This window comes from Ranitomeya imitator, chromosome 2 (genome assembly GCF_032444005.1).
Source record: "Ranitomeya imitator isolate aRanImi1 chromosome 2, aRanImi1.pri, whole genome shotgun sequence".
In the NCBI taxonomy this organism is placed as follows: domain Eukaryota; kingdom Metazoa; phylum Chordata; class Amphibia; order Anura; family Dendrobatidae; genus Ranitomeya; species Ranitomeya imitator.
Genome location: NC_091283.1, coordinates 723,643,649 through 723,666,703, shown reverse-complemented (window position 1 = coordinate 723,666,703; position 23,055 = coordinate 723,643,649). Strand labels below are relative to the sequence as shown.

Genomic DNA, 23,055 nt, shown 5'->3' with positions numbered 1-23,055 from the left:
AAAACACCCTGAAAGAAGCGACATGCTGTAGTTTGCAAAAATGCAGTTTTCCAAATCGGTCAGGAAAAAAAACAATTGTGTAAATGAGATTTCTGAAATCTCAGCTTTTGCTAGTAATGTAGAACGCAGCTTAAAATTTGCATTAAAAAAAAATGCAGCAAACATCCAAATGAACCATACAATTTGTTGTGCAATTTACCGTATATACTCGAGTATAAGCCGAGATTTTCAGCCCAAATTTTTGGGCTGAAAGTGCCCCTCTCGGCTTATACTCGAGTCACGGTCGGCGGCAGGGTCGGCGGGTGAGGCGGCGCTGAGGCATACTTACCTGCTTCCGGGGCTCCTGGCGCTGTCCCTGCAGTCCCACGGTCTCCGGGTGCCGCAGCTCTTCCCCTGTTCAGCGGTCACGTGGGACCGCTCATTAAAGTAATGAATATGGACTCCACTCCCATAGGGGTGGAGCCGCATATTCATTTCTCTAATGAGCGGTAACGGTGACCGCTGATAGAGGAAGAGGCTGCGGCTCCGAAGACCAGCTGTTCGGGGGAAGGAGCCAGGGACGCCGGGAGCAGGTAAGCATCTCATATTCACCTGTCCACGTTCCACACGCCGGGCGCCGCTCCGTCTTCGCGTCCTCTTGCACTGACTGTTCAGGTCAGAGGGCGTGATGACGTACTAGTGTGCGCGCCGCTCTCAGTGCAGAGAGACGCTGAGACGGGACGCTGAGGAGCTGCAAGCAAGAGAGGTGAGTATGGCATTTTTTTTTTTTTATTGCAGCAACAATGGCACAGCTTTCTATGGCACAGCTATGGGGCAATAATGAACGGTACAGAGCACTATATGGCACAGCTATGGGGCAATAATGAACGGTGCAGAGCACTATATGGCACAGCTATGGGGCAATAATGAACGGTGCAGAGCACTATATGGCACAGCTATGGGGCAATAATGAACGGTGCAGAGCACTATATGGCACAGCTATGGGGCCATAATGAACGGTATGGAGCATCTATTTTTATTTTTGAAATTCACCGGTAGCTGCTGCATTTTCCACCCTAGGCTTATACTCGAGTCAATAAGTTTTCCCAGTTTTTTGTGGCAAAATTAGGGGGGTCGTCTTATACTCGGGTCGGCTTATACTCGAGTATATACGGTAGTTGGGCTGTCATCGCTACACAAATAGTAAACGTGGATGTCAAGTGCGGTTTAGGCACACTGTGGGGCTCAGAAGGGACAGTGTATTAAGATTTGGGAGCACAGAATTCACCGAATCTCTTTTTAGGGGGGAGGAGGGTGTTGCGATGAGCCATAGCCCTTTTCCAGAAACTTTGTACTACCAGTAACGTAGAAGCTCCCTATATTTCTATGGATGGATAACGGACTTGAGCGGGTACTTGCTTTTATTGGTGACTGAGTAAAAGCTTTTATTGTGAACATTTTAAAATAACGTTTGGGATCACATCCTGCACTCTATGCGGTTCACTTTCATAAGTATGTAAATCTAAATGGCATGATTCAGATGAAACCTCAAACATTCCCTAAAATGAGGAAGCAGAGTTACTCTGGCGGAACATGCATTTATGCACGCTTAAAAAGACAGATCACACGCCAAAGCGTCCACAGTGCCTCCATATGCCTCATTAAAAGGAATCTTCCGCTGCAGGTTCTTTCTGAATCACGTATTTCAGAGATTTACATGGAAACCCTGGCGTAAAAGCTCAGCGTAGAGCATCGGATAAATGTGGGCCGAGCCTTACTGCGATCTGTGGGAGAAATAATGAACAAATCAACAGCAGGTGAAGAATTGTTTTTTCTTTTTAACCCCTTAAGCCCCAAGGGTGGTTTGCACGTTAATAACTGGGCCAATTTTTTCAATTCTGACCACTGTTCCTTTATGAGGTTATAACTCTGGAACGCTTCAATGGATCCTGTGATTCTGACTGTGTTCTCGTGACATATTGTACTTCATGATAGTGGTAAGATTTCTTTGATAAGACTTGCGTTTGTGAAAAAAAATGGAAATTTGGTGAAAATTTTGAAAATTTCGCATTTTTCCAACTTTTAATTTTTATGCAATTAAATCACAGAGATATGTCACACAAAATACTTAATAAGTAACATTTCTCACATGTCTACTTTACATCAGTACAATTTTGGAACCAAAGTTTTTTTGGTTAGGGAGTTATAAGGGTTACAAGTTGACCAGCAATTTCTCATTTTTACAAACACCATTAATTTTTTTAGGGACCACATCTCATTTGAAGTCATTTTGAGGGGTCTATATGGCAGAAAATCACCAAGTGTGACACCATTTTAACCCCTTTCTGACATTAGACGTACTATCCCGTCGAGGTGGGGTGGGCCCCTATGACCACCGACGGGATAGTACGTCATATGCGATCGGCAGCGCTCACGGGGGGAGCGCCGCTGATCGCGGCCGGGTGTCAGCTGTTTATCGCAGCTGACATCCGGCACTATGTGCCAGGAGCGGTCACGGACCGCCCCCGGCACATTAACCCCTGGCACACCGCGATCAAAGATGATCGCGATGTGCCGGCGGTATAGGGAAGCTTCCCGCAGGGAGGGGGCTCCCTGCGGGCATCCCTGAGCCCCCGCAGCAACGTGATGTGATCGCGTTGCTGCGAGGGTCTTACCTCCCTCCCTGCCTGCTCCAGCCCCGGATCCAAGATGGCCGCGGATCCGGGTCCTGCAGGGAGGGAGGTGGCTTCACAGTGCCTGCTCAGAGCAGGCACTGTGAAGCCTGCAGCACTGTAAGTCAGATCAGTGATCTGACAGAGTGCTATGCAAACTGTCAGATCATTGATCTGTGATGTCCACCCCGGGACAAAATAAAAAAGTAAAAAAAAAATTTCCAAATGTGTAAAAAAAAAAATAAAAAAAAAAATTCCTAAATAATGAAAAAAAAAAAAAAAAAATATTATTCCCATAAATACATTTCTTCATCTAAATAAAAATAAAAAAAACCAAAACAATAAAAGTACACATATTTAGTATCGCCGCGTCCTTAACGACCCAACCCATAAAACTGGCCCACTAGTTAACCCCTTCAGTAAACACCGTAAGGAAAAAAAAAAAACAAGGCAAAAAACAACGCTTTATTAACATACCGCCGAACAAAAAGTGGAATAACACGCGATCAAAAAGACAGATATAAATAACCATGGTACCGCTGAAAACGTCATCTTGTCCCGCAAAAACGAGCCGCCATACAGCACCATCAGCAAAAAAATAAAAAAGTTATAGTCCTGAGAATAAAACGATGCAAAAATAATTATTTTTTCTGTAAAATCGTTTTATTGTATAAAAGCGCCAAAACAAAAAAAATGATATAAATGAGGGGACGCTGTAATCGTACGGACCCGAAGAATAAAACTGCTTTATCAATTTTACCAAACGCGGAACGGTATAAACGCCTCCCCCAAAAGAAATTCATGAATAGCTGGTTTTTGGTCATTCTGCCTCACAAAAATCGTAATAAAAAGCGATCAAAAAATGTCACGTGCCCGAAAATGTTACCAATAAAAACGTCAACTCGTCCCGCAAAAATCAAGACCTCACATGACTCTGTGGACCAAAATATGGAAAAATTTTAGCTCTCAAAATGTGGTAACACAAAAAATATTTTTTGCAATAAAAAGCGTCTTTCAGTGTGGGACGGCTGCCAATCATAAAAATCCGCTAAAAAACTCGCCATAAAAGTAAATCAAACCCCCCTTCATCACCCCCTTAGTTAGGGAAAAATTAAAAAAATTTATTTATTTCCATTTTCCCATTAGGGCTAGGGTTAGGGCTAGGGTTAGGGCTAGGGTTGGGGCTAGGGTTGGGGCTAGGGCTAGGGTTGGGGCTAGGGCTAGGGTTGGGGCTAGGGCTAGGGTTGGGGCTAGGGCTAGGGTTGGGGCTAGGGCTAGGGTTGGGGCTACAGTTAGGGTTGGGGCTACAGTTAGGGTTGGGGCTACAGTTAGGGTTGGGGCTACAGTTAGGGTTGGGGCTACAGTTAGGGTTGGGGCTACAGTTAGGGTTGGGGCTACAGTTAGGGTTGGGGCTACAGTTAGGGTTGGGGCTACAGTTAGGGTTGGGGCTACAGTTAGGGTTGGGGCTACAGTTAGGGTTGGGGCTACAGTTAGGGTTGGGGCTACAGTTAGGGTTGGGGCTACAGTTAGGGTTGGGGCTACAGTTAGGGTTGGGGCTACAGTTAGGGTTGGGGCTACAGTTAGGGTTGGGGCTACAGTTAGGGTTGGGGCTACAGTTAGGGTTGGGGCTACAGTTAGGGTTGGGGCTACAGTTAGGGTTGGGGCTACAGTTAGGGTTGGGGCTACAGTTAGGGTTGGGGCTACAGTTAGGGTTGGGGCTACAGTTAGGGTTGGGGCTACAGTTAGGGTTGGGGCTACAGTTAGGGTTGGGGCTACAGTTAGGGTTGGGGCTACAGTTAGGGTTGGGGCTACAGTTAGGGTTGGGGCTACAGTTAGGGTTGGGGCTACAGTTAGGGTTGGGGCTACAGTTAGGGTTGGGGCTACAGTTAGGGTTGGGGCTACAGTTAGGGTTGGGGCTACAGTTAGGGTTGGGGCTACAGTTAGGGTTGGGGCTACAGTTAGGGTTGGGGCTACAGTTAGGGTTGGGGCTACAGTTAGGGTTGGGGCTACAGTTAGGGTTGGGGCTACAGTTAGGGTTGGGGCTACAGTTAGGGTTGGGGCTACAGTTAGGGTTGGGGCTACAGTTAGGGTTGGGGCTACAGTTAGGGTTGGGGCTACAGTTAGGGTTGGGGCTACAGTTAGGGTTGGGGCTACAGTTAGGGTTGGGGCTACAGTTAGGGTTGGGGCTACAGTTAGGGTTGGGGCTACAGTTAGGGTTGGGGCTACAGTTAGGGTTGGGGCTACAGTTAGGGTTGGGGCTACAGTTAGGGTTGGGGCTACAGTTAGGGTTGGGGCTACAGTTAGGGTTGGGGCTACAGTTAGGGTTGGGGCTACAGTTAGGGTTGGGGCTACAGTTAGGGTTGGGGCTACAGTTAGGGTTGGGGCTACAGTTAGGGTTGGGGCTACAGTTAGGGTTGGGGCTACAGTTAGGGTTGGGGCTACAGTTAGGGTTGGGGCTACAGTTAGGGTTGGGGCTACAGTTAGGGTTGGGGCTACAGTTAGGGTTGGGGCTACAGTTAGGGTTGGGGCTACAGTTAGGGTTGGGGCTACAGTTAGGGTTGGGGCTACAGTTAGGGTTGGGGCTACAGTTAGGGTTGGGGCTACAGTTAGGGTTGGGGCTACAGTTAGGGTTGGGGCTACAGTTAGGGTTGGGGCTACAGTTAGGGTTGGGGCTACAGTTAGGGTTGGGGCTACAGTTAGGGTTGGGGCTACAGTTAGGGTTGGGGCTACAGTTAGGGTTGGGGCTACAGTTAGGGTTGGGGCTACAGTTAGGGTTGGGGCTACAGTTAGGGTTGGGGCTACAGTTAGGGTTGGGGCTACAGTTAGGGTTGGGGCTACAGTTAGGGTTGGGGCTACAGTTAGGGTTGGGGCTACAGTTAGGGTTGGGGCTACAGTTAGGGTTGGGGCTACAGTTAGGGTTGGGGCTACAGTTAGGGTTGGGGCTACAGTTAGGGTTGGGGCTACAGTTAGGGTTGGGGCTACAGTTAGGGTTGGGGCTACAGTTAGGGTTGGGGCTACAGTTAGGGTTGGGGCTACAGTTAGGGTTGGGGCTACAGTTAGGGTTGGGGCTACAGTTAGGGTTGGGGCTACAGTTAGGGTTGGGGCTACAGTTAGGGTTGGGGCTACAGTTAGGGTTGGGGCTACAGTTAGGGTTGGGGCTACAGTTAGGGTTGGGGCTACAGTTAGGGTTGGGGCTACAGTTAGGGTTGGGGCTACAGTTAGGGTTGGGGCTACAGTTAGGGTTGGGGCTACAGTTAGGGTTGGGGCTACAGTTAGGGTTGGGGCTACAGTTAGGGTTGGGGCTACAGTTAGGGTTGGGGCTACAGTTAGGGTTGGGGCTACAGTTAGGGTTGGGGCTACAGTTAGGGTTGGGGCTACAGTTAGGGTTGGGGCTACAGTTAGGGTTGGGGCTACAGTTAGGGTTGGGGCTACAGTTAGGGTTGGGGCTACAGTTAGGGTTGGGGCTACAGTTAGGGTTGGGGCTACAGTTAGGGTTGGGGCTACAGTTAGGGTTGGGGCTACAGTTAGGGTTGGGGCTACAGTTAGGGTTGGGGCTACAGTTAGGGTTGGGGCTACAGTTAGGGTTGGGGCTACAGTTAGGGTTGGGGCTACAGTTAGGGTTGGGGCTACAGTTAGGGTTGGGGCTACAGTTAGGGTTGGGGCTACAGTTAGGGTTGGGGCTACAGTTAGGGTTGGGGCTACAGTTAGGGTTGGGGCTACAGTTAGGGTTGGGGCTACAGTTAGGGTTGGGGCTACAGTTAGGGTTGGGGCTACAGTTAGGGTTGGGGCTACAGTTAGGGTTGGGGCTACAGTTAGGGTTGGGGCTACAGTTAGGGTTGGGGCTACAGTTAGGGTTGGGGCTACAGTTAGGGTTGGGGCTACAGTTAGGGTTGGGGCTACAGTTAGGGTTGGGGCTACAGTTAGGGTTGGGGCTACAGTTAGGGTTGGGGCTACAGTTAGGGTTGGGGCTACAGTTAGGGTTGGGGCTACAGTTAGGGTTGGGGCTACAGTTAGGGTTGGGGCTACAGTTAGGGTTGGGGCTACAGTTAGGGTTGGGGCTACAGTTAGGGTTGGGGCTACAGTTAGGGTTGGGGCTACAGTTAGGGTTGGGGCTACAGTTAGGGTTGGGGCTACAGTTAGGGTTGGGGCTACAGTTAGGGTTGGGGCTACAGTTAGGGTTGGGGCTACAGTTAGGGTTGGGGCTACAGTTAGGGTTGGGGCTACAGTTAGGGTTAGGGTTTAGATTACATTTACAGTTGGGAATAGGGTTGGGATTAGGGTTAGGGGTGTGTCTGGGTTAGAGGTGTGGTTAGGGTTGCCGTTGGGATTAGGGTTAGGGGTGTGTTTGGATTAGGGTTTCAGTTATAATTGGGGGCTTTCCACTGTTTAGGCACATCAGGGGCTCTCCAAACACGACATGGCGTCCGATCTCAATTCCAGCCAATTCTGCGTTGAAAAAGTAAAACAGTGCTCCTTCACTTCCGCGCTCTCCCGTGTGCCCAAACAGGGGTTTACCCCAACATATAGGGTATCAGCGTACTCAGGACAAATAGGACAACTTTTGGGGTCCAATTTCTCCTGTTACCTTTGGGAAAATACAAAACTGGGGGCTAAAAAATAATTTTTGTGGGAAAAAAAAAAAGATTTTTTATTTTCACGGCTCTGCGTTATAAACTGTAGTGAAACACTTGGGGGTTCAAAGCTCTAACAACACATCTAGATGAGTTCCTTAGGGTGTCTAGTTTCCAAAATGGTGTCACTTGTGGGGGGTTTCTACTGTTTAGGTACATTAGGGGCTCTGCAAACGCAATGTGACACCTGCAGACCATTCCAGCTAAGTCTGCATTCCAAATGGAGCTCCTTCCCTTACGAGCCCTCCCATGCGCCCAAACAGTGGTTCCCCCCCACTTATGGGGTATCAGCGCACTCAGGACAAATTGGGCAACAAATTTTGGGGTCCAATTTCTCCTGTTATCCTCGGGAAAATACAAAACTGGGGGCTAAAAAAATAATTTTTGTGGGAAAAAAAAAAGATTTTTTATTTTCACGGCTCTGCGTTATAAACTGTAGTGAAACACTTGGGGGTTCAAAGCTCTAACAACACGTCTAGATGAGTTCCTTAGGGTGTCTAGTTTCCAAAATGGTGTCACTTGTGGGGGGTTTCTACTGTTTAGGTACATTAGGGGCTCTGCAAACGCAATGTGACACCTGCAGACCATTCCAGCTAAGTCTGCATTCCAAATGGAGCTCCTTCCCTTACGAGCCCTCCCATGCGCCCAAACAGTGGTTCCCCCCCACTTATGGGGTATCAGCGCACTCAGGACAAATTGGGCAACAAATTTTGGGGTCCAATTTCTCCTGTTATCCTCGGGAAAATACAAAACTGGGGGCTAAAAAAATAATTTTTGTGGGAAAAATTTTTTGTTTTATTTTTACGGCTTTGCATTATAAACTTCTGTGAAGCCCTTAGTGGGTCAAAGTACTCAAAACACATCTAGATAAGTTCCTTAGGGGGTCTACTTTCCAAAATGGTGTCACTTGTGGGGGGTTTCAATGTTTAGGCACATCAGTGGCTCTCTAAACGCAACATGGCGTCCCATCTCAATTCCTGTCAATTTTGCATTGAAAAGTCAAACGGCGCTCCTTCCCTTCCAAAATCTCCCATGCGCCCAAACAGTGGTTTACCCCCACATATGGGGTATCAGTGTACTATGGACAAATTGTACAACAACTTTTGGGGTCCATTTTCTCCTGTTACCCTTGGTAAAATAAAACAAATTGGAGCTGAAGTAAATTTTTTGTGAAAAAAAGTTAAATGTTCATTTTTATTTAAACATTCCAAAAATTCCTGTGAAGCACCAGAAGGGTTAATAAACTTCTTGAATATGGTTTTGAGCACCATGAGGGGTGCAGTTTTTAGAATGGTGTCACACTTTGGTATTTTCTATCATATAGACCCCTCAATGACTTCAAATGAGATGTGGTCCCTAAAAAAAAAATGGTGTTGTAAAAATGAGAAATTGCTGGTCAACTTTTAACCCTTATAACTCCCTAACAAAAAAAAATTTTGGTTCCAAAATTGTGCTGATGTAAAGTAGACATGTGGGAAATATTACTTATTAAGTATTTTGTGTGACATATCTCTGTGATTTAATTGCATAAAAATTCAAAGTTGGAAAATTGCGAAATTTTCATAATTTTCGCCAAATTTCCGTTTTTTTCACAAATAAACGCAGGTACTATCAAATAATTTTTACCACTATCATGAAGTACAATATGTCACGAGAAAACAGTGTCAGAATTACTGGGATCCGTTGAAGCGTTCCAGAGTTATAACCTCATAAAGGGACAGTGGTCAGAATTGTAAAAATTGGCCCGGTCATTAACCCCTTCCCGACCTTTGACGCATACGTTGCGTCATGAAAGTCGGTGCCATTTCGACCCATGACGCAGCGTATGCGTCATGGCGGAATCGCGTTCCTGCAGGCCGGGTGAAAGGGTTAACTGTAATTTCACCCGGCGTGCAGGGACAGGAGGAGTTGTACTTTAGCCCAGGGGGGGTGGCTTCAGCCCCTCCGTGGCTACGATCGCTCTGATTGGCTGTTGAAAGTGAAACTGCCAATCAGAGCGATTTGTAATATTTCACCTAAAAAACTGGTGAAATATTACAATCCAGCCATGGCCGATGCTGCTATATCATCGGCCATGGCTGGAAACACTAATGTGCCCCCACCCCACCGATCGCCCCCCCAGCCCCCCGATCTGTGGTCCGCTCCCCTCCGTCCTGTGCTCTGCTCCCCCGTCCTCCTGTCCGCTCCCCCCGTGCTCCAATCCCACCCCCGTCCTCCAATCCCACCCCCCTGCACTCCGATTCACCCCCCCGCACTGCGATCCACCCCCCCGCACACCGATCCACCCGCCCGCACACCGATCCACCCCCCCATGCTCCGATCCCTCCCCACCGTGCTCCGACGCCCCCCCCCCCCCCCCCCTTATACTTACCTAGCCTCCCGGGGTACGTCCGTCTTCTTTCCTGGGCGCCGCCATCTTCCAACATGTCGGGCGCATGCGCAGTGCGCCGGCAGATTCGTTCCAGAGTGAATTTTGATCACTGTGATAAAACCTCAGTGTGATCAAAATAAAAAAAAAACAGTAAATGACCCCCCCCCCCCTTTGTCACCCCCATAGGTAGGGACAATAATAAAATAAAGATATTTTTTTTTTCCCCCACTAAGGTTAGAGTTAGAACTAGGGTTAGGGGTAGGGTTAGGAATGTGCACACGTATTCTGGTCCTCTGCGGATTTTTCCCCAGCGGATTTCATAAATCCGCAGTGCTAAACCGCTGTGGATTTATCGCGGATTTACCGCGGTTTTTCTGCGCATTTCACTGCGGTTTTACAACTGCGATTTTCTATTGGAGCAGTTGTAAAACCGCTGCGGAATCCGCAGAAAGAAGTGACATGCTGCGGAATGTAAACCGCTGCGTTTCCGTGCAGTTTTTCTGCAGCATGTGTACAGCGATTTTTGTTTCCCATAGGTTTACATTGAACTGTAAACTCATGGGAAACTGCTGCGGATCCGCAGCGTTTTCCGCAGCGTGTGCACATACCTTTAGAATTAGGCTATGTGCATACGGTGCGCATTTGGCTGCGGATCCGCAGCGGATTGGCCACTGCGGATCCGCAGCAGAGTTCCATCAGGTTTACAGTACCATGTAAACATATGGAAAACCAAATCCGCTGTGCCCATGGTGCGGAAAATACCACTCGGAAACGATGCGTTGTATTTTCCGCAGCATGTCAATTCTTTGTGCAGATTCCGCAGCGTTTTACACCTATTCCTCAATAGGAATCCGCAGGTGAAATCCGCACAAAAAACACTGGCAATCCGCGGTAAATCCGCAGGTAAAACGCAGTGCCTTTTACCTGCGGCTTTTTCAAAAATGATGCTGAAAAATCTCACACGAATCCGCAACGTGGGCACATAGCCTTAGGGTTAGGGTTGGGTTGGAATTAGGGTTGTGGTTAGAGGTATGTTGGGGTTAGGGTTGTGATTAGGGTTACGGCTACAGTTGGGATAAGGGTTAGGGGTGTGTTGACGTTAGTGTTGGAGGTAGAATTGAGGGGTTTCCACTGTTTAGGCACATCAGGGGGTCTCCAAACGCAACATGGTGCCACCATTGATTCCAGCCAATCTTGTATTCAAAAAGTCAAATGGTGCTCCCTCACTTCGAGCCCCGACGTGTGCCCAAACAGTGGTTTACCCCCACATATGGGGTACCAGCATACTCAGGACAAACTGCGCAACAATTACTGGGGTCCAATTTCTCCTGTTACCCTTGGGAAAATTTAAAAATTCTGGGCTAAAAAATTATTTTTGAGGAAAGAAAACGTATTTATTATTTTCACTGCTCTGTGTTATAAACTTCTGTGAAGCACTTGGGGGTTCAAAGTGCTCACCTCACATTTAGATAAGTTCCTTTCGGGGTCTAGTTTCCAAAATGGGGTCACTTGTGGGGGGTTTCTACTGTTCAGCCACATCAGAGGCTCTGCAAACGCAACGTGACGCCCGCAGAGCATTCCATCAAAGTCTGCATTTCAAAACGTCACTACTTCACTTCCGAGCCCCAGCATGTGCCCAAACAGTGGTTTACCCCCACATATGGGGTATCAGCGTACTCAGGAGAAACTGGACAACAACTTTTGGGGTCAAATTTCTCCTGTTACCCTTGGGAAAATAAAAAATTGCGGGCTAAAAAAATCATTTTTGAGAAAAGAAAATTTTTTTTTTCTTTTCATGGCTCTGCGTTATAAACTTCTGTGAAGCACTTGAGGGTTCAAGTGCTCACCACACGTCTAGATTAGTTCCTTTGGGGGTCTAGTTTCCAAAATGGGGTCATTTGTGGGGGATCTCCAATGTTTAGGCACACAGGGGCTCTCCAAACGCGACATGGTGTCCGCTAATGATTGGAACTAATTTTCCATTTAAAAAGCCAAATGGCGTGCCTTCCCTTCTGAGCCCTGCTGTGCGCCCAAACAGTGGTTTACCCCCACATATGGGGTATCTGCATACTCAGAACATACTGGACAACAAAATTTGTTGTCCAATTTCTCCTATTACCGTTGGCAAAATAGGAAATTCCAGGCTAAAAAATCATTTTTGAGGAAAGAAAAATTATTTTTTATTTTCATGGCTCTGCGTTATAAACTTCTGTGAAGCACCTGGGGGTTTAAAGTGCTCAGTATGTATCTACATAAGTTCCTTGGGGGGTCTTGTTTCCAAAATGGGGTCACTTGTGGGGGAGCTCCAATGCATAGGCACACAGGGGCTCTCCAAACGCGACATGGTGTCCGCTAACAATTGGAGCTAATTTTCCATTCAAAAAGTCAAAAGGCGTGCCTTCCCTTCCGAGCCCTGCCGTGTGCCCAAACAGTGGTTTACCCCCACATATGAAGTATCGGCGTACTCGGGAGAAATTGCCCAACAAATTTTAGGATCTATTTAATCCTATTGCCCATGTAAAAATGAAAAAATTGAGGCGAAAAGAAATTTTTTGTGAAAAAAAAAGTACTTTTTCATTTTTACGGATCAATTTGTGAAGCACCTGAGGGTTTAAAGTGCTCACTAGGCATCTAGATAAGTTCCTTGGGGGGTCCAGTTTCCAAAATGGGGTCACTTGTGGGGGGAGCTCCAATGTTTAGGCACACAGGGTCTCTCCAAACGCGACAGTGTCCGCTAAAGAGTGCAGCCAATTTTCATTCAAAAAGTCAAATGGCGCTCCTTCCCTTCCAAGCCCTGCCGTGCGCCCAAACAGTGGTTTACCCCCACATATGAGGTATCAGCGTACTCAGGACAAATTGGACAACAACTTACGTGGTTCAGTTTCTCCTTTTACCATTGGGAAAATAAAAAAATTGTTGCTCAAAGATCATTTTTGTGACTAAAAAGTTAAATGTTCATTTTTTCCTTCCATGTTGCTTCTGCTGCTGTGAAGCACCTGAAGGGTTAATAAACTTCTGGAATGTGGTTTTGTGCACCTTGACGGGTGCAGTTTTTAGAATGGTGTCACTTTTGGGTATTTTCAGCCATATAGACCCCTCAAACTGACTTCAAATGTGAGGTGGTCCCTAAAAAAAATGGTTTTGTAAATTTCATTGTAAAAATGAGAAATCGCTGGTCAAATTTTAACCCTTATAACTTCCTAGCAAAAAAAAATTTTGTTTCCAAAATTGTGCTGATGTAAATTAGACGTGTGGGAAATGTTATTTATTAACTATTTTGTGTCACATAACTCTCTGGTTTAACAGAATAAAAATTCAAAATTGCAAAATTTTCAAAATTTTCGCCAAATTTCCGTTTTTATCACAAATAAACACAGAATTTATTGACCTAAATTTACCACTAACATGAAGCCCAATATGTCACAAGAAAACAATCTCAGAATCGCTAGGATCTGTTGAAGCGTTCCCGAGTTATTACCTCATAAAGGGACACTGGTCAGAATTGCAAAAAATAGCAAGGTCTTTAAGGTCAAAATAGGCTGGGTCATGAAGGGGTTAACATGCAAACCACCCTTGGGGGTAAAGGGGGTTAAAAACTGCACCCCTCAAGGTGCTCAAAACCACATTTAAGAAGTTTATTAACCCTTTAGGTGTTTCACAGGAATTTTTGGAATGTTTAAATAAAAAACGAACATTTAACTTTTTTTTCACACAAAATTTATTTCAGCTGCAATTTGATTTATTTTACCAAAGGTAAGAGGAGAAAATGGACCCCAAAAGTTGTTGTACAATTTGTCCTGAGTACACGGATACCCCATATGTGGGGGTAAACCACTGTTTGGGCGCATGGCATAGCTCGGAAGGGAAGGAGCGCCGTTTGACTTTTCAATGCAAAATTGACAGGAATTGAGATGGGACGCCATGTTGCGTTTGGAGAGCCACTGATGTGCCTAAACATTGAAACTCCCCAAAAGTGACACAATTTTGGAAAGTAGACCCCCTAAGGAACTTATCTAGATGTGTTGTGAGAACTTTGAACCCCAAAGTGTTTCACTACAGTTTATAACGCAGAGCCGTGAAAATAAATATTTTTTTTTCCACAAAAATTATTTTTAGCCCCCATTTTTGTATTTCCCCAAGGGTAACAGGAGAAAATGGACACCAAAAGTTGTCCAATTTGTCCTGAGTACGCTGATACCCCATATGTGAGGGGAACCGCCGTTTGGGCACATGGCAGAGCTCAGAAGGGAAGGAGCGCCATTTGAAATGCAGACTTAGATGGATTGGTCTGCACGCAACCCCCCACAAGTGACCCCATATTGGAAACTAGACCCCCCAAGGAACTTAGCTAGATGTGTTGTGAGAACTTTTATTCCCCAAGTGTTTCACTACAGTTTATAACGCGGAGCCGTGAAAATAAAAAATCTTTTTTCCCCAAAAAAATGTTTTTTAGCCCCCCAAATTTTTATTTTCCAAACGGTAAAAAGAGACATTGGACCCCAAAAGTTGTTGTCCAATTTGTCCTGAGTACGCTGATACCTCATATGTTGGGGTAAACCCCTGTTTGGGCGCACGGGAGAGCTCGGAAGGGAAGGAGCGCAGTTTTACTTTTTCAATGCAGAATTGGCTGGAATTGAGATCGGACGCCATGTCGCGTTTGGAGAGCCCCTGATGTGCCTAAACAGTGGAAACTCCCAATTCTAACTGAAACCCTAACTCTAGCCCCAAACCTAACCCCAACCCTAATGGGAAAATGGAAATAAATACATTTTTTTTTTCAATTTTATTATTTTTCCCTAAATAAGGGGGTGATGAAGGGGGGTTTGATTTACTATTTATAGCGGGGGTTTTTTAGCGGATTTTTAAGATTTGCAGCAGTCACACACTAAAAGACACTTTTTTGTTGCAAAAAATAGTTTTTGCGTCTCCACATTTTGAGAGCTATAATTTTTCCATATTTTGGTCCACAGAGTCATGTGAGGTTTTCTTTTTTGCGGGACAAGTTGACGTTTTAATTGGTAACATTTTCGGGCACGTGACATTTTTTGATCGCTTTTTATTCCGATTTTTGTGAGGCAGAATGACCAAAAACCAGCTATTCATGAATTTCTTATGGGGAGGCGTTTATACCGTTCAGCGTTTGGTAAAATTGATAAAGCAGTTTTATTCTTCTGGTCAGTACGATTACAGCGATACCTCATTTATATAATTTTTTAATGTTTTGGCGCTTCTATACGATAAAAACTGTTTTATAGAAAAAATAATTATTTTTGCATCGCTTTATTCTGAGAACTTTAACTTTTTTATTTTTTTTGCTGAGGATGCTGTATGGCGGCTCGTTTGTTTTCGGGACAAGATGACGTTTTCAGTGGTACCATGGTTATTTATATCCATCTTTTTGATCGAGTGTTATTCCACTTTTTGTTCGGCGGTATGATAATAAAGCGTTGTTTTTGCCTTTTTTTTTTTTTTACCGCGTTCACTGAAGTGGTTAACTAGCGGGACAGTTTTATAGGTTGGGTCGTTATGGACGCAGCAATACTAAATATGTGTACTTTTATTGTTTTTTTTATTATTTAGATAAAGAAATGTATTTATGGGAACAATATATATATTTTTTTCTTTATTTAGGAATAAACACGCGACACATAGTGTCGGATGTCAGCTGCGATAGTCAGCTGGCACTAGGCACGCGATCGGCCGCACTACCCCCGTGAGGATGGCCGATCGCATATGACGTACTATCCCGTCACTGGGAATTAAGTCCCAGGTCACCTTGACGGGATAGTACGTCATATGGGATTAAGGGGTTAAGCTGTTCCTCGTGCGGTGTAAGTGATTAGGCGACTTTATTCTTTGGGCTGGTGCGCCTAGAGCGATAGCAGATTTATATAGTTTTCTTTATGCTTGGCTGCTGTCACACACTAAAAGGCACTTTTTTTTGCAAAACAAGGTTTTTGCATCCCCATATTTTGGGAGCTATCAATTTTCTTTATTTCTGCCATCAGCCATATGAGGGGCTTGTGTTTTGCAGAACGAGTTTTTTATTGCTAGCAATTTATTTCACAAAACTTTGATTGCTCTATATTTCTTTTATTGGAAGGTGGAATTTTTTAAAAAAAATATATACCGTGTTGTTTGTCGTAAAATTGATTTGTCAGTGCGATTACAGCAATACCACATTTATATCATTTTTTTGTGTTTCGGTGCATTTACACAAACTTTTTATAGAAAAAAAAATATATATTGCATTGCTGCTTTGTGGGATAAGATGTTTTCAGTGATACAATTTTTGTTTAAATACGACTTTTTTACTGCGTCTTATTTCACTTTTTGTTCAGCGGTATGATAAAAAAGTTAGCCACTTGCCACTTTTTTTTTGTTTTACATTGTTCACTGAAGGGGTTAACTAGTGGGACAGCTTTATAGGTCGGGTTGTTCAGGACACGGCGATACCAAATGTGTTCTTTAAATAATTTTCTATCTTTATGTAAAACTAAATAGACGCGAGAGACCTCGTTGATACCTTTTAATGGCTAACTGAAAAGATGGTAACAAATTAGCCATTAAAAGGTATTAACCACTGAGGACTCTCACGTCTAAATAATTTTCTATCTACTGGCTAACACAGTACAAAGATATATATCTTTCCTGTACATAAAGATATGCAATTATTGGATTAATATTTTTTCACTTTTTTGTTCTTTTAACCTTGCCCCAGGATGGGACATCAACTTTTCCTGCCCTGATCGCCGATCTACTACTCTACAATTCTACTGCATTGCAGAGTATTAGATCAGTGCATCGCACACAGGGAGGAGGCATGTCAGCTGCTCCCCTCTGCAAGAATTTACAGGTCATCATACCTGGGTGGCCCCGAGTCTATATTTCGGCCTGGAGTCACCATGGAGACCATCGACACCACAACTTCGCTATGCCTATTGATGTGGCATCAGAGGAGTTAAAAACGCCAGTGAATGGCACTAGCACCAATCGGGAGTGTTGGTGCAGGGTGGCAGCTCTCATATACAGACACATGCTTTTGATCGTAACGACGCTCGGAGTGAGCCCACGTGATTGTCAAGCCATACATGTATGGCGATTTGCGGGAACGCACCTCCCCAGCACCGTATATGTAGGGTGAATGTCGTGAAGGGGCTAAAAGATGCATTCCACTTAATTTGCAACATCTTATTACTAGTGGGTGCATTGCCAGAAATGTTTATTCTAGTCACAGACTGGAGTACATTTTTTTAATGTAACTTTTGAAGAATTTGGTGGGTGATCTCCGCCACTTCTTATCCATGCTCCGTCCACTTTTGGTAGATATAGCAGAGGTTGGCATCAAAACACCAAAAGTCTCAATATTTTTGCAACTATGCAAAGTGTTTTACACCAGAAATTTGGTGTAAAAACTTTGATGAATTGGGGCTGTAGAGTTTCACTGCTGCATACACACCTCAGTTTAACAACTGATTTGTGTGTCCAGCCAGTGAGACTCGGAGACATGTCAGACTCTCATCCACTCTGCGAATCAGACTCAGCCATTAAGGTCTATGGCGACCCATTAAATACAGAGGAAAACAGAAGACATACATTGCCCTTAAATACGGAGAAAAAAACAAATGCAACACAAGAAAAAAAAACACATGTAAAAATAGACGGATGTGTGAATGTAGCCAAGTTCTAATTTGGCCAAAAGCGGAGGTATATAGTGAGCAGCTCTTACCTGAACCAATGCATGAACTGCATCAATGTGTCTGGTTTCTATAGTTATCTCTTCCCCCTCTCCAGAATCATACGATTGTATCGTCTCCATATTAACTAGGCAGTGCCGGTTTCTAGCACTGTACTCCACCAAGTTGATCAATAAACCCAAGCCCTGAAATTTAAGAGGAAACAAAAAAAAAAGTTCAATTTTAAGAATATAACATTTCCCTTCAGTAAACATTTGCTGTTTTTGGATGATTTTACTACAAAGTATGTATTTTACGTGATAAACATAGTACAAAGAGCGTTAACCATCTCCTAATATTGGATATACAGGTACATCCTACTTGCTAAGGTGTTCCTGCAAATGGACAGCACAATTATGGCAGAAGCTTGGTTTCACTAACATCCTGAGCTACGGATTCCTAATTTTGTGGCGTTATCAGGAATCGAATTTGACACCTTTAGTTTCACAGAAATTGACTTTTTCAAAATCTTTTTCTCTGAGGATTTTGTAAATATCATGGTGTCCCAGACAAATTTGGATGTTTGCCAATTTTTATCACAAAATCCCACTTCATCATTTGCCAACTGGTTGGTGCCATAGAAATTATGAAGTTTTGGGGCCTGGTTCTTCACATGGAGATAGTGAAGAAGACAGAAATTCAGCAATATTGGAGTGTTGACGTTTTGTACAATATTCGATTCTTCCCTATGGTTATGGCCCGGACACAGTGCGGTCATCCACAAATTTCTGAATTATAGTGATAATACAACATGTCCTCCCTGAGATGACCAACTTTGACCAACCTATCAAAGTTTGTCCAGTCACAGACCACTTCAGCAACAAGTTTGCAGAGGTGTACGTTCCCCAAAGGGAAATCTACGTAGATGAGTCACTAATACATTTCAAGGGGAAGCTTAAATTCCAGCAATACCTGCCCAGTAAGCGGGTCAGGTGCAGAATTAAGCTTTACAAACAGAGTATCTCAGGGTGCAACCACAAGTTTAGGGATTATGAAGGGAAGGACAACCGGATTCATCTTCCTGAAAGTCCCCGTTTCTAAGAGAAAGTGGGATTTGGTGCACATAATGGTGGATCAAGGTTATCACCTCCATAATAATGCCAGCATCGCACTCTTCAAGTCTCTGCACAAGCTACCTCTGCATGTGGTACTGTCCGCAAAAATCAGAGAGGACTCCTTAAGACGCTAATTGGACAGCTGTTCAGAAAGGGTGAGAGCAGAGCTTAATATAGCGACAACATGCTGGTGGTCAAGTACAAGAGGGATGTTCTTTTCTTGAACACCATAAATGCCAGCACTTGCACATCTGTACGTGGTACCTCAACACAGATCAGTAAACTAGACTGTGTACTGGGATACAACAAGAACATGGGAATTGATGTCTCTGATCAAGTTCTCCCGCTGTACAGTGCCATAAGAAAAGCCAAGGTGTGGTACAAGAAACTGGCCATGTACATCATACAGATAGCACGAAAGAGCTATACATTGCTATCACGACGTACAGTCCAGACCGGGGACCTTCCTTCAGTTCCAGGAAGTAATGATCAAGGCCCAAACATTTGTCAGTCAGGAAGGAGCAGCCCCCAGAACTAAAGAAGCCAGTGTTGTACTGGGGCAACATTTACCGGGTGAGAGAGTAAGGTTGCAAAAAAGGTGCAAAGCGTGTTACAGAAAATGGATACAAAAAGGACACCTTGAATCAGTGTGACACCTGCCCTGACAAACCTGGTCTGTGTATGATAGAGTTTCAGAGTCTACCACTCACTAATACATTTCTGATTTGTATAATTCATATGCCAACCTGATGTACTCTACACTACTTAAGTATGCCACCTCATCAAAAAAATTCACATACAAGGAAAATACTAGATCAATAACAATATAGGGTCACTAGTGGGGGGTTTCCACTATTTAGGCACATCATGGGCTCTCCAAATGTGACATGATGCCCATAAATCATTACAAAGTCTGAGTTCCAAACGTCACTCCTTCCTTTTCAAGCTGTGTGCCCAAACAGTAGTTTTCCTCCACAATTGGGGTATCTGTGTATTTAAGAGAAATTAAACAACAAATTTTAGGATGCATTGTCTCCTGTTACCCATGTGCAAATAAAATTGGGGCTAAAAACATTTTTTGTGGGGGAAAAAAAAGTTATTTCTATTTTTAAGGCTCAACGTTCTAAATTTTTGTGAAGCATCTGGAAGTTCAAGATGCTCACCACACATCTACATAAGTTCCTTGGGGTGGTCTAGTTTCTAAAATGGGGTAATTTGGGGTAATGTGCCACTGATAAGGCACATCAGGGACTTTCCAAACGTGACATGGTGTCCGCTCTCTATTACAGACAATTTTGCGTTCAAAAAAATCAAATGTTGCTCCTTTCCTTCCCAGCTCTGCTGTACACCCAAACAGAAGTTTTTCTTTCTGATGTGCCTAAACATTGGAAACGTCCCACAATTAACCCCCATTTTGGAAACTTGACACCTCAAGGAATTTATCTAGATATGTAGTGAGCACCTTAAACTCACCGTTGCTTTACAAAATTTTCCAACGTTGAGCCGTGAAAATATAAAAAAATAGTTTTTCCTGCAAAATTGTTGGTTTTGCCTTAAATTTTTAATTTTCACAAGGATAGAAGAAAATGGAAAAAACTATTTATTGTGCAATTTTTCATGAGTACACAGATAACCCATATGTGGTCAAAAACTACTTCTGAGGCACAGTGCAAACCTCAGAAAGAGGAGACCCATATTGGAGTGCAGATTTGTTGGACTGGTTTAAGGGTGCCATGTCACATTGGTAGAGCCCCTGAGGGGCCAGAACAGCAGAAATCACCCCATAAGTGACCCCATTTTACAAACTATTGCAAACAATAAGCTCTCTGCACTTCTAGGCGATGAAAAATGAATAATTACATTTTCACCGTTAAAATAAATTTGTGCTGAAACAACATTTTATTTCTATAGGGGATAATAGGACCAAATGCACCTTTCAGTTTGTTATACAATTTCTCCCGAGTGCTCCCTACATGTAATCAGGAACTACTTTTCAGGCACAGTGCAAAGTTCAGAAGGAAAGCAGTGCCATATTATAGTTCAGATTTTATTATTATGGTTTGCAGGTGCCATGACCCATTGGAAGAGCCCCTGAGGTGACCACAGGTGTGTCAAAGAATTTTATATCATTGGGCCGTGAACAAAAAAATTACAATTTTAAAACAAAAATTCTATTTTGGCTCTATAATTTAAATTTTCAATTGGGCAAATAAGCAAAATATGGCACCAAAAAATGTCACACTTTCTGCTGAACATGGAAACACCCCATATGAGGCTGTACAGTACTGCTTAGCCACACGTCGAGACTTGGAATGGAAGGTGCGCCATTTGCCTCCTGAAGGGCAGATTTTCCTAAACTAGTTTGCAGATTTCAAATACAGAGTGCTAAAGGAGCAGAAAATACACCCTCAAATGATCCCTTTTGGAAATCACATCCCTTAGGGAATTTATCTACATGTAGTGATGATTTGACTCCATAGGTGTTTTCCAGAAAGAAGCAAAACTGGATGTTGCCGAGTGAAAATTGCACATCTGTTTTTGTAGTACCCTTACATTGTAGTGACCAGCTAGTGCTTCTGGAGACAAGTACCCGTAAATCAGGTGGACTGTCATTGGTACAGAAATACCAAACATGTGGACGCTAAACATGGTTTAAGTACATTGTGGGGCTTAGAATGGAGAGGGGCATTTGGATTTGCTGAATTTCTTTTGGAGAGTGAGGCGCCATTGCGCTTTTCCAGAGCCTTTGTACTATGTGTAACATGGAAGCACCCTATATTTCCATAGACAGATGATGGACCCAAGTGGGGACTTGCTTTTTTTGTGGATTGATCTGACGCTTTTATTGGGAACATTTTGGATAACATTTACCCTGCGCTCTACACTGAGCACTTACATCGGGTTTTCCATCTAAGTCTCTGAATAACGTAACGGAGGTGACAGGCCCCTCGTAATTGAGGCAGAAGAGTTTCTCCCTACTCCGTCTGACCTCTGTTCAGAAGTTTCGTTTTTTTCAAAAAGTGCACAAAACTGTGGCGGACTTTGTTTTAATGCACACCTAAATAGAAGGACACCGCTGGATTATAAGCAAGACGGCGTCAACAGTGCCTATCTGCCTTATTTTAGGGAATCTTCTGCCGGGGGTTCTGTCTGAATCACATATTTCAGAGATTTACACGGAAACTCCACTGTAATCGCTCAGCATAGAGCGCAAGATAAATGTGAGCCGAGCCTTACTGCGATCTTTGGGAGACAGAATGTAAAAATCAATAGTAGGTGTTCTTAATGCTGTATAAGTGATTAGATGACTGGTGGCGCAAAGGCTCTGGAAAAGCACTATGGCTCCTTGCCCCCCCAAAAGAAATCCAGTAAGTTCTGTGCTCCTAAATCCAAATTCCCCCTCCCATCTGAGCCCCACAGTGTGCCTAAACCGCAGTTAGTGTCCACATGTTTGGCATTTAAGTAGCGATGAGAGCTCGTCCAATTTATGGGTGCATGTCTTCAGAAGCACGAGCTAGTCACTACAAGGTACAGCTTGCAGAAAACTTGGCACTCCAGTAAATGTTGTAAGCAAATAATTTTCTTTTGTACAGGCAATCCAAAAATAAAGGTACAGGTCACTACAAGGTGCAGGTCACTACAACGGCAGTTTGCAATTTTCACTCAGCAACATTCACTGCAGCTTGTTTCTATAAAACACCCCTGGAGTCTAAAGAGTCACTACACCTGCAGATAAACTCCCAAAGGGGTATAATTTTCAAAATGGGGTCACTTGAGCAGGGATTCGGCTCTTCTAGTAATTAGGGGCTCTATATATGGAGTGCGCAAACTATTATAGGAAAATCTGTGCTCCAGGAGGCAAGCAGCGCTCCGTCCGTCAGTCTCGCCGTATGGCTAAGCAGTCCTGTACCACCATATATATGGTATTTCTACATTCAACAGAATTTGTGGGACAATGTTTTGTGCCATTTTTACCCATTTCCCACTGTGAAAAGGTAAAATCTGGGGATAAAACTAAATTTTGGTGGTAAAATGTAATTATTTTTTTTTTCTTCACTGCCCAATGGTATAAAATTCTATGACTCAAGAGTGGTGTCAATATGATCACTGCACCCCTAGATGAATTCATAGAGAGCTGCAGTTTGTAAAATTGTGCCTCTTATGGGGGTGTTCTACTGTTCTGGCAACGCAAAATCTGAACTTCAATATGGAGCTTCTTGAATTCTGAGCTTTGCACTGTGCCTCAGCTGTAGTTTTCAACCACATACGGGGTATCTGAAGACTCTTGAGAAATATGAACCCCAAAATTTGTTATGCATTTTGCAGAGTCGGGGTGGGGGTGAGGGGAGACAGTGAGAAATCAATATTGGCCTGCCAGCCGAGATTATATCCACAGGCAATATGTATTTTTCTTTGCATGTAGTGTGTTGGCATCCCTGCTGAACATTGAATAAGAATCTGTGGAGTGTGCATTGCCTTCATGTTAAATTCAATAGGTGTTGTCTGATGTACTGGGACATGAACATTACCTAAAGAGGATTTCCCTGAGGCAGGCACCTAGACTCACGGCACCCGTTACGAATATATTTAAAGCAACATAAACATGCTTTG

The 23,055-nt window shown here is 44.2% G+C and overlaps 1 protein-coding gene across 4 annotated transcripts in view; it reads right to left on the bottom strand.

The window, feature by feature from the left end:
• Window positions 1-23,055, bottom strand: part of WAPL (WAPL cohesin release factor) — a 133,819-nt gene that overhangs the window by 5,459 nt on the left and 105,305 nt on the right. For all 4 annotated transcript variants that reach the window (XM_069753190.1, XM_069753191.1, XM_069753187.1 and 1 more), the window contains one exon: window positions 17,383-17,535. In XM_069753190.1, the coding sequence (XP_069609291.1) occupies window positions 17,383-17,535 (153 nt within the window). The remainder of the gene's footprint in view (window positions 1-17,382; window positions 17,536-23,055) is intronic.